At 33.9% G+C, this 15084-nt stretch overlaps 1 protein-coding gene across 2 annotated transcripts in view; it reads left to right on the top strand.

Annotated features, from left to right (window-relative positions):
* ULK4 (unc-51 like kinase 4) overlaps positions 1-15084 on the top strand; it is a 730095-nt gene that overhangs the window by 417968 nt on the left and 297043 nt on the right. For both annotated transcript variants that reach the window (XM_074195881.1, XM_074195880.1), the window contains one exon: positions 12060-12165. In XM_074195881.1, coding sequence (XP_074051982.1) covers positions 12060-12165 — 106 coding nt within the window. The remainder of the gene's footprint in view (positions 1-12059; positions 12166-15084) is intronic.

Here is a 15084-nt window from a genome sequence, read left to right as displayed (position 1 = left end):
AAGAGCAAATCCATCATAGCTGATCATCACACAATGTTACTATTAATGTATAAAATGTTATTGTTTTGCTTATTTCACTCAGTGTCAGTTCATGCAAGACTTTCTGAGCTTTTCAGAAGTCTGCCAGTTAATTATTTCTTACAGAACAATAATATTCCATCACATTCATATACCATGATGTGTTCAATCATTCCCCAATTCATGAGCATGCCCTCAATTTCCAATTCTTTGCTACTACAAAAAGAGCTGCTAAAAATATTTTTGGACATGTGGGTCTTTTCCCCATTTTTTATGATCTCTTTGAGATATGGACCTAATATTAGTATTACTGGATCAAAGAGATGCAGAATTCTGTTGCTCTTTGGGGGTAGTTCCAAATTGCTCTCCAGAAAGGTTGGATCAGTTCTCAACTCTATCAACAATGTATTAGTCCCAGTTTTCCCACACCCCACTAACATTACTCACCTTCCTTTTTTTGTGATATTAACCAGTCTGATAGGTATGAGGTGGTATCTCAAAGTTGGTTTCATTTGCATTTCTCTAATTATATGACTATAAATAGCTTTAATTTCTTCATAGGAAAACTGCCTTGTTCATATCCTTTGACCATTTGGAGAATGACTTCTATTAGAAATGAGTCCTTTATCAGAAACGTTAGCTGTGAAAATTGTTTCTCAGCTTTCTGTGTTCCTTCTAATCTTGGTTGAATTTAATTTATTTGTGCAAAACCTTTATTTTAATGTAATCAAAATTATCCATTTTGTATTTTAATAGTGTTCTCTATTTCTTATTTAATTATAAACTCCTCCCCTTTCCATAGATCTGACAGATAAACTATCCTTTGTTCTCCTAATTGACTTGTTGTATCACCCTTTATGTCTAAATCTTATGCTCACTTTGACCTTAACTTGGTAGAGGTTGTGAGATAATGGTTTATGCCAAGTTTCAGCCATATATTTTTCTACTTTTCCTACAAGTTTTTGGTTAAATAGTTAAGTTCTTATCCTAGAAGCTGGAGTCTTTGGGTTTATCAACAATAGATTACCTTAGTTATTTATTACTGTTTCTTTAGCACCTAATTGATTGCACTGATCCATCACTCTATTCTTTAAACAATTTAGATCACTGCTGCTTTATAATCTAATTTTAGATCTGATACAGCTAGGCATTTTTTTTCATTAATTCCCTTGATATTATTGACCTTTTGTTCCTACAGATGAATTTTGTTACTGTTTTTCCTGGCTCTATAAAATAAGTTTTGGTAGTTTGATTAGTATGGCATTTGAATAAGCAATTTAATTTAGGTAGAATTATCATATTTATTATATTAGCTTGGCCTACCCATGAGCAGTTAATATTTGTCAAATTATTCAAATATGGTTTTATTTGTTGTAAAAGTGTTTTGTAATTTCATATAGTTTCTGGGTTTGTCTTGGCAGGTAGATGTTCAAGTATTTTATATTGTCTAAGTTACTTTAAATGGAATTTCTTTCTATCTCTTAGTGCTGTGTTTTGTTGGTAACATAAAAATACTGATGAATTGTGTGGGCTTGTTCTATATCCAGCAATATTGCTAAAGTTGCTAACTTTCAAGTAGTTTTTTAGTTTATTTTCTAGGGTTCTCTAAGTATACCATCATATCATCTGCAAAAAGTGAAAAGTTTCATATCCTCATTGCCTATTCTAATTCCTTCAATTTCTTTTTCTTTTCTTATTGCTAAGGTTAACATTTCTAATATAATATTGAATAAAAGTGATGATAATGGGTATCCTTGTTTCACCTCTGATCTTATTATTCCAGCTCATCTCCATTATTTGTAATTCTTACTGAGGATTTTAGATAAATACTACTTATAATTTTAAGGAAAATTTCACTTATTCTTATGCTCTGTATTATTATTATTATTATTATTATTATTATTATTATTATTAGAAATAGATGCTATATTTGGTCAAAAGCTTTTTCAACATCTATTGAGGTAAATCATATTATTTCTGTTAGCTTTATTATTGATATGGTCAATTATACTGATAGTTTTCCTAATATTGAACTAACCCTGCATTCCTACTATAAATTTTACCTGATCCTAATGTATTGTCCTAGTGACAACTCTTTGCTAATATTTTGTTGAAAAGTTTTGCATCAACATTCATTAGGGAAATTTGTCTATAATTTTTTCCTCTGTTTTGACTCTTCCTGATTTAAGTATTAGCACTGTAATGATGACATAAAAGGAAAATTTAGCAGAACTACTTCTTTGTCTATTTTTTCAAATAGTTTATATAAAATTGAAATTAATTGTTCTTTAAATGTTTGGTAGAATTTACTTTCCAATTCAATTGCCCTTGAAGATTTTTTTCTTAGAGAATTCATTGTTGACTTGTTTAATTTGTTTTTCTGAAATGGGGTCAAGCATTTTATTTCCTCTTCTGTTATTCTGGGCAATTTATACTTTTTTGTTAATATTCATCCATTTCACTTAGATTGTCAAATTCCAACTTATTATTTTAATTACCTCCTCACTGGTGGTGAATTCACTCTTTTCATTTTTAATATAGGTTCTTTGGTTTTCTTTCTTTTTTGAATCAAATTGACCATTTTATTGGCTTTTTAATAAAATCAACTCTTAGTTTTATTTATTAGTTCAATAGTTTACTTACTTTCAAATTTATTAATCTCTACTTTTCAGAATTTCTAATTTGATATTTAATTGGGGATTTTTAATTTGTTCTTTTTCTAACTTTTGTAGTTGCATGCCTAATGCATTGAACTATTCTTCCTACATTGTATTCATGTAAGCATTTGGAGATTAAAATTTCCTCTAATAACTGCTTTGACTGTATCCACAGGTTTTGGTATGCTGATTCATTATTGTCTCAGATAAAATTACTGATTATTTCTATTATTTGTAGTTTCACCTTTCTTTAAAATTACTTTGTCATTTAGTTTCCAAATAATTTTTTGTCTTTCCATAATTACAAGTGAATTTTATTGCATTATGATCTGAAAATTATGCATTTAATATTTTTGCCTTTCTGCATTTGATTGTGAAGTTTTGATTCCCTTATAAATGATTTGTGTATATGCTATGTATTGCTAAGAAAAAGTTGTATTTCTTTCTATCCTTATTCAATTTTCTCTAGAAGTCCATCATTAACTTTTCTAAAACTTTATTTATGTCTTTAACTTCTCTCTTGTTTATTTTGTGGCTAGATTTATCTAATTTTGAGAGAAAGAGTTTGAGGTCTCTGACTAATATAATTTTGTTGTCTATGTCTTCTTGTAGTTCATTTATCTTCTCTTCTAAGAATTTGGATACTGGGGCGGCTAGGTGGCACAGTGGATAAAGTACCAGTCCTGGAGTCAGGAGTATCTGGGTTCAAATCTGGTCTGAGACATTTAATAATTACCTAGCTGTGTGGCCTTGGGCAAGCCACTTAACCCCATTTGCCTTGCAAAAACCTAAAAAAAAGAATTTGGATACTATACCATTTGATGCATATATATTTAGAATTTCTATTATTTTATTTCATTGTCTATGGTGCCTATTAGGAAGATGTAGTTTCCTTCCTTATCCCTTTTAATGAGCTCTGTTTTTACTTTGGTTTTGATGAGATAAGGATCACTTTTTTTACTTCCATTTAAGTCTTTTTCCTTTACTCTCTGCTTCAAATGTATTTCTTATAAACATATTCTAGGATTCTGGTTTTTAATCCTCTCTGCTACCTGCTTCCATTTTATGGGAAAGTTCATCCCATTCACCTTCAGTTATGATTATTAACTTTGTATTACCCTCCATTCTATCTTCCTTTCATTTGTACCTTTCTTTTTTCCTTTCCCTCCATACCCTTGTACTTATCCCTTCTCAACAGTATATTGTTTCTGAATGCCTCCTCCCTCAATCTGCCCCTCCCTTCTATCAGCCTCTTCTTTCATTCTCCCCCTTTTCCCCTAGAGTAGTTTGTCTGTGTGTGTGTGTGTGTGTGTGTGTGTGTGTGTGTGTGTGTGTGTGTGTAATTAGGGCAGCTAGGTGGTGCAGTGGATAGAGCACTGACCCTGGAGCATGGGCAATCTTGTAATCTCCAGCAAGGCTCTAAACCCTAATTGCCTCCCTTCCAAGGCCATCTCCAATTGTCCTGATCTTTATCTGGTCACTGGACACAGAAGACTTCAGAGGAGAGAATGAGGCTGGTGACTTAGCACAGCACCCCCTAATTCAAATCCAGTTCACATGCTTGTCATGGTATTGCTTCTCTAATGTCATGGTCATCTTTGAGAACAAAGGACAAGCAAAATCATATATTTGGGGATATGTATTCCTTCTTTTAGCCAAATCCAATGAAAGTAAAATTCAAATAATTCTTACCCCCTTCCTTTTCCCCCCCTCTACTGTAATAGGTCCTTTGCACCTCTTCCTATGAGATAATTTATCCCTTTTTGCCTCCCCACTTCCTCCCTTCCCAGTACAAATCCTCATTCTCTCCTGTAGGGATAGAACCAGTTTGATTTTATTGAATAACATTCTTTTTCTTTTCCCCATTTATCTTTTTGTGTATCTCTTGAGTCTTATGTTTGAAGATAAAATTTCTTTGATGATGTCTTTCTTTTTCCCTGAAAGATTAATTTTGCTGGGTAGTTGATTCTTGGTTGCACTACAAACAAAACTACAAATATCATATTCCCAACCCTTTGATCTTTTAATATTGATGCTGCTAAATCCTGTATAATCCTGATTGTGACTCCTTGATATTTGAATTGTTTCCTTCTGATTGCCTGCAGTATTTCCTTCTTGACCTTATAATTCTGGAATCTGACTACAATATTCCTTGGTGTTTTCACTTTGGGATCCCTTTCAGGAGATGATTAGTGAATTCATTCAGTAACTATTTTACTCTCTGATTCTAGGATATCAGAGAAGGTTTTCCTTGATGGTTTCTTGAAAAGATGTTGTCCATATTTTGATCATGATTTTCAGAGGGTTTTGATAAATCGTAAATGATCTCTCCTGGATCTTTCTTACAGATCAGTTGTTTTTCTACTGAGGCATTTTACATTTTCTTCTATTTTTTCCATTGTTTTTTATTTAGTTTGATTCTTGATGTCTCACAGAATCATTAAGTTCCACTTTCCCAAGTTAGTTTTTCTAGGAATTATTTTCTTTAGTTAGCTTTTGTATCTCTTTTTTCCATTTGGTCAATTCTATTTTTAAAATAGTTGTTTTAATTTTCTATGTGCCCATCATATGATTTAGGGTTTTTGTCTTTGTCCATTTGCCTAATTATATTTTTAAAGGATTTGTTTTCTTCATTCAATTTTTTTTGCTTCCTTTTGCAAGATGTTGAATTTCTCTTGCATTTCTTTTCTCAATTTTTCTACTTGATTTTTAAAATCCTTTTTGAACTCTTGCAAGAAGTCTTTTTTGACTGGAGACTAATTCATAATTCCCCTTTGAGGTTTCATATTTTGTATTTTTTCTACCCTTCTCTTCTGAGATGGTATTGTGATCTTCCTTATTAGCATAGTAGCTTTCTATTATCGGGGCTTTTCTCTGACATTTTTCACTAATTTTGAACTCACTCCTGGGCCACGGGATGGTGTTCCATGCTTCTTCTGATGGGAGAGGGGCCAGTCTCAGACCACATTGGCAATGTTAGCAACTTAATCTGCCCATTTTGCTGGGTCATCCAGTCTAGTCACACCAGCTGCACAGTCTGGTCCTCCTGTGTAGGAGCCCTTTTGGCTGGTCAGCTATGGCTAAGATCCTCTGGATGTCCTCTTCCATATCCCACAGGGCTGCCTACTGGTCATCAAGCCTTATTGGTCTCCATTTCTGTATTGGACTCTACTGCCTGTGCCAGGCCATGCTTTCACTGCAACCTGGTAATACAGTCCTTTCTTAAACTGAAAAATTCTCCACTCTGTTGTTTTATCAGTTCTGTCACTCTAGAATCCAATTAGAGGCTTGATTAACATTTTGGAAAGAAGCCAGGGAGAGCTTAGGGAAGTTCCTGGCTTCTTTCCACCATCTTGATCTCACCCCTACATCTTAACCCTTACTGATGCATTCTTATAGGAGGATCCTTGCATACAGGTCATTCACGAAATAAAGAAAAATAGAAAATTGCCTTTTTGTGACCCCCCCCCATTCTCTTTCTTCAGAGTTAAGTGACAGGAGGTTGAGAAAAGGGAAAGATGATGTCTAGAATCACTAGAATCACTGTTTTGCAACCTGTCTATATATAACTTAGCTGTTGGTATTCTCAATCTAAGTTATTAATCCAATAGTCAACAAGAGAGCATAATATTACAGAAACTAAATTACTTCAGAGTTGATAACTAAAGATAGCTGCAACTAAATGCTAGGATGAATCATACGTTTTCCTTGGTAAAGTAAAGGAGTTAGTATAGTCAGTTTTGTCATGTGTTCAAAGTCAAATCTACAAGTCAAATAAATAAACATTTAAGTATCTACTTTGTGCCAGATACCTATGTTAAGTGTTATGCAGACATCATTTTTTATTTCAATATTCATGATATTTTTTTTAAAAAACACACTCTAGGGGGTGGCTAGGTGATACAGTGGATAGAGCACTGGCCCTGGAGTCAGGAGTACCTGAGTTCAAATCTGACCTCAGACACTTAATAGTTACCTAGTTGTATGACCTTGGGCAAGCCACTTAACCCCATCGCCTTGCAAAAACCTAAAAAAAACACACTATAAAAATAATTGTAATTAGGCACCAGCATTTGTTGCAAAGGATAAGAAGGTAAAGGAAATATTTATTAAAATTAAATCTGTAGTGGGGCAGCTAGGTAGCACAATGGATAGAGTACCAGCCCTGGAGTCAGGAGGACCTGAGTTCAAATGTGGCCTCAGACACTTAATAATTGCCTAGCTGTGTTACCTTGGGCAAGTCACTCTTTACCCCACTGCCTTAAAATAAATAAAATTTTAAAAAATTAAATCAGTATATATTTAATAATATTTGGTGACATCAATACAAACATGGAAATAAGTGAGGTAAAAATATATTGCAAAAATGTTATTTAAGAAAAAGGAATGAGAAAAGATTTTGATCTCCTTGGTAAGGGGACAGCTATAGCAGCCAAGGCAACACCAGTTTCATTTCATAGAATATGAACATTCAATTCACAGAATGTGGATTAATTTGTAAAACCTTAAGGAAAAGGATAACTTAACAAAAGAAAGAGAAAGAGTAGAAACAAATAAAAGTTTCAAGAAAAACTTGAAAGGTTACTTGAGAAAGCAGTCAGCTTAAGAGTATTTAAAGGTGGAAACTGGATTTTGATAACCACCCCTGGCCCAAAATATGTTAAAGAGTTGTAAAGATTTTTATAGCAAACTTTTTACGATTGGACAGAAAAACTGTCTTTTTTTGATACTAGATGGGCTTTCCTCACCTCATAACATGCATATGAAGTCATGTAAAACATTATTTCCATATTATCCACATTTTGAAATTTTTCTAAAAGCAAGTAAAATAAAATAAGCTTCAATCTGCACTCAGAATTAATGATTTCTCTGGTGGTGAATAGTATATTTCATCATGATTTCTTTTGAATATTGTAGATCATTAATTAGAATAGATAAGTGATTCATAATTGATCATCATTATAATATTACTGCTACTGCATGCAACATTATTTTAGTTTGATTCTATTCATTTTCCATCCCTTCATATAGGTATTTCCCTTGTTTTTCTGAGACCATCGCCTTCATTATGTCTTTACAGCTTAATAATATTCCATCATAATCTCATGCCACCACTTGTTCAATCATTACTATATGGATAAGCATCTTCTCAATTTCCATTACTTTGCCACATCAAAAAGAGCTGCTTATAAATGTTTTTGTTCTTTCCTTTTTTTCTTTGATCTCTTTGAGATACAGATCTTTGATGAATGGTATGTACAATATTATGGCTCTTTGGACAAAATTCCAATTCTTCAGAATGTTCAAACCAGTTCACAACTCTGCCAACAGTGCATTAGTGTAACTATTTTTCTGATCTCCTTCAGCATTTGTTATTTTCCTTTTCTCTTATTAGCCAGTCTGATGGGATTTAAAATGTTTTCTCAGAGTTATTTTAATTTTCACTTCTCTGATTAATAGTGATTTTGAGCATTTTTCCAATGACTATTGCTAGCTTTGATTTCTTCATCTGAAAACTGCCTTTTCATATTCTTTGAACATATATCATTTGAGGAATTATTCTTACAAATTTAGCTTTATATACTTGAGAAATGACACCTTTACCTCAAAAATTTGCTGTTAAGTTCTTTTTCCCAATTTCCTACAATCCTTCTAATTTTGGCAGCATTGGTTTTGCTTGTACAAAATCTTTTTGATTTCTTGAAATCAAAATTGTCTATTTTACCTCCCATCATCCTCCTTAATTCTTGTTAAGTCATAAATTCTTCCCTTATCCATAGATTTGACAGGTATTTTTTTGCTATGCTCCCCTAATTTGATTATCATAACACTCTATTTCTAAATTAAATGAGACTTTTGAGAAAATATAAATGATACCAAAGAAATAAAAGTTGGGGACACAACTGAAACAGATCAAGCATATGTTGTAGAAGGTTTTTATTGGATGTGATGTAACTGTGAAAGCATTAACAAATCAATTCACATGATACTAGGAAAAGTGTAAAAACGCTGTGTAAATATTTTTAGACTTTTGTATCACTGTTGCCACTCCCCCAACCCCAGTAACTATCCATATACATTAGATGGAGGCATCTAGGTGGTGCAGTGGCTAGAGTACCATCCCTGGAGTCAGGGGGACCTGAGTTCAAATTTGATCTCAAACACTCAATTACCTAGCTGTGTGACCTTGAGCAAATCACTTAATCCCATTGCCTTGCAAAAAAGAAAAAAACAAATGCATTATATGGTAATACCTTGATTTTAAACCATTTCTTCATCATTATATAATGCATATAAGATCTTCCTCTGCCTTTTGTTTATTGGTTATAAAAAGAATTTGATTTGGTAAAACAAAACACTGCTTTAAAACCTTTTCTTTAACAACATGTTTCTATGTAAAAATTGTTCATGAAATGTTGCAAAAGATATAATGCCATAAATAACATCGATTGATTTACTCTTATTTATAAAAACGATGTAGCCGTGCTTCTAAAACTTTTTGCCAAAATCATTCAGGTGATCCAACACAGAATAAAACTCAAAAGAAGCATTCTTAGTAGATGACAGCATCCCCCAAAAGCTAATTCTACTAATGCATCAAGCTTGGTCACCTTGTGTTCTCCTAAATCAGAACTGTAAACCCTCAAAAAAAAACCCAAGCAGATGAAGATAGTATATTGTTCAAACTATGATATGTAGTTGAATGGAATACTTATAAATTTTGTCCATATTTCTGTGTTTCTATTCATCCTTCCTATCTTTCTACATAAACACACATATATACATACATGTATATTTACAAACACACACACACACATATATATATATATACACTCTGAATAGATACTGCAATGAAGAAAGAATTTGCAAGGCTCAGAATTGAATATTAAGAAGAAAACTGGCTGACCTTTGGGAAATTCAGAGGTCTTTTAATGATTCCACACTTCTCCAAGAAATTGAGGTCTTTTTTTTTAACAACAAAATCTTCTGAAAGACATAAATGATAGAAAATTAAACACAGGGTTAGGAAGACCTGGCTTTTGGTTTTTCTTTTGGCACAAACTGACTGTGAGATCTTAAATTCTTAGTGCCCCTGGGAAACTCTCTAAGACTGAAGCATAAGTTGCAAAGTTGGTGTATCTCTAGGTTGATGGGGGGGGGGGGTCATCATTAGATCTTTCCTGTACCGATGTAATCCAAAAAATTATTCTTGTGTTGTGAAGCTGCAAATCTGAAAACATGTCACTTTTCAAAGAATTGAAGTTGAGAATTATCTAAAGATAATGAAGGAGGTGGATAATGAATGGAAAGAGAGTTCAACATAAGAAGAGATTGTACAAGTGATGTGGAGTAGAAGGATTTCATTAAATATTCAATAGCCAAATAGAGGAAGGGCTGGTCATAGAATAAGCATTATACATGGCATTTATGCAATGTCTAGAGAACATGGGAAATGTCCCTAGCATGATGGATGGACCCCAAAAGTTGACAAAAGTGGCAAGGGAGGGTTGTGCATAGATGGATTGTGATCAGTATGATTGGAGGGAATACCTGCATCTGGAGGTCACAAAGCCATTGGCATAATAGAGCAAATGGGAATGATAGCCTTAGGACAAAATAATTATCATTTTAATTTTAATAGGATATTAAAACTATAAAAAATTCTAGATAATTCTGTGATATAACCTCAATAACTAATCAGCATATTTTTCAAAACTATAAAATAATTAAATCTAATGCATTTTTAAATATAAATTAATACAGTGAAAAGTCCTGGGAAAGAAACTGTTCCCAGTGGTTCTTTGAACATGTTGGAATAGAATATGAATTCTTCTGGATAATTTTTACTGAATTAAGACATTAAGAGAACTATTGAATATTAGAACTAGAAAGGATATTGCAAATCATCATGTTCACCCTTTCATTTTACAAATGAGGAAACAAAGAATTCAACGTCTTGTCCGAAGGCCCTCTCCCACACAACTCATTGAACTAGAACTCAAATGTTGACTCCTGATTTAGAGTCTGGATCCTATTTCCTTTCCCATCAGAAAGTAAGAAAGAAAAATCACCTAACTCTAAAGAAGCAAACTTGGCATTACCTTGCCAAATTTATTCTACTCAGGGGTAGCTAGGTGGCACAGTGGATAGAGCACTGACCCTGGAGTCAGGAGGACCTGAGTTCAAATTCAGACTCAGACACTCAGACATTACCTAGCAGTGTGACCTTGGGCAAGTCACTTAACCTCATTAACCTCATTGCCTTGCAAAAAAAAAAAACAAACAAAAAAAAAGTAAGGCTAAATTTCAAAATACATGGAAAAACTGATTCAAATATGGGAGGAGGAGACCATGTTTTCACACAACTGCCTCTCTTATAATTGAATTTTACTAAAAATGATTTGTCTTGAAATGAATGATGAATCCCTTGGGTTCTGGAGAACCAGGCTAACAGAGCAGTTTTTCCAACATGGTATCTGCCACCTAGCTTGGGGACCATAATGGATAGAGTGCTAGACCTACAGTCAGAACAACCTTGGGAAGATACTTTACCTCTTTTCAACCCACTTTCTTCATCTGTAAAATGGAAAAAAATAATAATATTAAAATAACACATACTTCATAGGACTGTAGCAAAGATCAGATGAGATTATATATGGAGAGTGCTTGGAAAACCTTAGAGCATTACAGAAATGTGTATTTATTAATATTAGAAGGTGGTCCACCAGGAGATGGCACAGAATATTCTTTGCCAGAGCATGGACATAGTCCAAAGAAGCACAGATATATTGGACAAGGAGTTTTGGATAAATGCAGCTTCTTTGCCCCTTCCATGCCTAGAAAGTTCATTAGAAATACTGCTAAGGAAAGATGGGTTTAGATCCTGATCCTGTTGCTTACTACATGTGTTACCCTGGCCAGGTCCTTAACCTCCTGAGGCCTCAGTTCTTCACCAGTAATATAAGTGGCTGCATTCAATGGCTTCTCAATTCTCTTCCAACTCTCAATCCAATAATCTATGGTCTTTTCTTAGGTGCTTTTTCCAGTGCTCTTTAGCTCTGGTCTTTCTACAAATGTCTGAAGTGCCATCATCTAAACATCCTCAAGTCACATGTTGTAATCCACTTCTTTCTGGCTCATTTGTCATCTTCCCAACACATTCTTTTTGAGCCAAGAGGTTATTATTCAGTTCATTGAAATGACTTAATGGACTTTCCAGAACAAGTGACTTCCTACCTGAGGAGAATTTGCTTCATTAGATTATCAAAGGAAATCATTTAATCTCTTGGAAGGACATTGGGGATGATCATTTACTCATTCATCTTTATTAGTACCATGGTTTTCTGTGGGTATGAATATGATGACAACAAATGTCTGTTGCAGGAACACCAGGAAAGCATTCTAGGCAACACCATGCAGAGTGTCATCGCCCTACTCAACAATCTGGTTGCCTACAAAAAGTCGAATATGAAGCTGCTCTATGAACAAGGTAAGGATTTTCTTGGAGCCAAGTTCTGATTGTAATACTGTTCAGTATAAACTGGTTATGTTTTGTCTACAAACCTAAAATCTGTCATTTAATACAGTAATCAGTTCATTTCAGCAATGCTAAGATTTCATGTTTTTATAATTGTAATATAGAACTTACTATTTGCATAAATACCTTTCATTTATTCATTTGAGTGGTATGGATACTCCTTCCTCCAAAATAGATAAAAAAAACTCCGCATTTTAATAAAGACTTCTTTGAGTTGCTTAGATTTTAAAAAAAAACTAAAAAAATAGCTTCTGACAGAATTATAATTAAGTTTAGGATGAAGGTGGCCTTTGTGCCAGGACACTGAAACTTAGAGAGCATAACTGAATTTAACACTTCAGTGTTGATTGGTCTAGTCACGCCAAAAACCAAGTGCCAAGTAGAAAGCTGTCATAAGGTGTGCTTCTTCTTGTCCTCAACATGCCTCAGAGTTAACCAGAAGTCCTTCCAACTTTGTCCTGCCCTACTCCTTCCTCTGGAGGACCAGAGTCCAAATCCAGCCTCAGACACTTGACTCTTACTAGCTGTGTGACCTTGCTCAAGTCACTTAACCTTGATTGCCTTGCATCCAGGGTCATCTCCATGTATCCTGATTCTTCTCTGGTCACTGGACCCACATGGCTTTGGAGGAGAAAATGAGGCTGGTGACTTAGCATAGCGCCCCCCCCCAAATCCAGTTCATATGTTTGTCATGACATCACTTCCCTGATGTTGTGATCTTCAAAAGAAAATGAAGGACAAACTCCTTCCTCAATAGACTTAAGATGCCTTGCACACCATATTTCTGTCTGTCTTTCCCTTCCTAACCCACATTATGTCCCCCTTCTGAGATGAGCGTTTTTGCCCAAAACTAAACCAACCATTAGACTCTGGGGATGTAGTCCATCTCTAGATATCTACCACCATGTCTTTAGGTATCACTAGAAATCAGGTTAAATACCAACTGAAAAACATCTAGATTCTTAAAAGATCTCTGGACCTTTTAAACAATTCTAGGAATCCATATTTGACTAAATATAAGGAAGGGATGCTTCATGTCCTGCTCTCATTTAACTTCATACCTATTAAGCTACCATTTGTGGAAAGAAGCAAAAACTGGGCACAATTCTTTGTCTATCAGTACTTAATATATGTCAAGAATGGGTTTTTTAAAGTTAGTTTCTCCTCTCTTTCTTCTCCAGGTTAAAGAGTTCTAATTCTTTTCACAATCTTCTTTTCTATAATTTTAGTTATATGTATTACTTTATTCTTGGTCCCTCTCTGTTTACAGATTCCTTTCAGCTGAACTGAGACCCAATCAAATAACCAGAACATACTCACCAAGACCAAATTAGTTGCTTTCCAAAGACACTGACATTTACTCACAAATAGTAAGAATATGGAAGAATCTGGAAAGAAAATTGAACAAGTGTCAATGTTCTTCAGTCAAACCTTCCTCACACCCTCATTGGGGAAAGTGAGTCTCAGTTCAAAAAAAAGAATACTAGAGAAACTCTCCAAGTATTTACTGGGCCTGCCAAGCTAGAAAGCCTCTCAGTACTTGATTACCTTTGCCTATCTTGCTTTTGGTAGTAGATTTGAACTAAATTTTCCAAGATATTCGTATTAGAAAGTGTCATATAATTTTCATTCATTCATTATTTCATGTGGTTGTTTTAGTTTGCACAAAAAAAAGAGAATTTTGTTTACCAACTTTTCTGGTATCAAATCCATTTTATAAAAATCAAGTGATTCTTTCCTTGAAGCATCTCTCTGTTTAATTGAAAATGCATTTGGAAGTTGAAATTTTCTTAATCAATTCTTATTTATTCATCCTAATGGAGATAAGCCATAGCTCTCAATAAGAAAAATTGCAAACTATCCCAACAAATGAATCCGGCTTATGTTGGAGCACTGTCTATAACATTTCCTTCAGTTAGTATAAAGTAACTTTGCTTTCTCAGCATATGCAGCAACTGATGATGATGAAAAGGAAATCCTAAGTAACTGGACAGGTAGTGAGTCAGAGCTGGTTTGGGATCAAAATGTCACATAATCCACCTGTGAACTACTGAAACCTAACTGCTCTTAGTGTTCTGTGTATTTTGTCTCTTTCTGTTATGCTCATTTACATTTATTACTGTGAAACTCCTCACCTCTAAAGCTGTTTTTGAGTTCAACTTATCACATGTTTTTCTTGGTTTCAAACATTTTTATTTTCAGAGAAAGAATTCATAATATCAGATAAGACCTTTTCTTTTGTTTATATATTAAAAGAAATAACTGAATTATTAACATTTAAAAACTGGCTGCTGGCTAGTGTATATGCATTGACCTTTCCATAATGGATATTAATACAAGTTTCTGTATTACTGCTGTGACAGTATGAATGATGGATTTACACAGCAAACTGCGGTCATCCAATAAACCACAGCAGCTCCAAAGGAACATTTAAAGAAATTATGTATGTCCTTAACAGCTCATGATGGCTTTAAAAAGAAATTCTCATTTCTCAGGAGGTTTTATTACAAAACTGCCTAAATCGGTATTTACCCAGGAGACCAGAAAATTACTTGGGTAGATGCTTTGGTTTTATGGATCGGTAGCATACATTTGGTAGCTTTCAGAAAACCCTTTTCTTTAACAAATAAAATACAAAATAATGTCTTAAAATAACTAAATCTAGTACAATTCTCTGTACAATATACCTTTTTAAGTCAAGGTATTTGCAAGAATATGCTATTAAATTGCAACATATGTCAAGAAATGGCAGGAACTTTTTAAATTTAAATCTGACACTTCTCTAATATCTTAAGAGTTTGACATTTGTTTTCCCAGTACAGGACCAGTAGAAATTGAAACAGTTCTAAGAAATTAAAAAAAGCCCCAATA

Source organism: Macrotis lagotis, chromosome 7 (assembly GCF_037893015.1).
Source record: "Macrotis lagotis isolate mMagLag1 chromosome 7, bilby.v1.9.chrom.fasta, whole genome shotgun sequence".
Lineage (NCBI taxonomy): Eukaryota > Metazoa > Chordata > Mammalia > Peramelemorphia > Peramelidae > Macrotis > Macrotis lagotis.
Note: the sequence above shows the minus strand (reverse complement) of the source record. Positions and strands in the feature narration are given on the sequence as shown.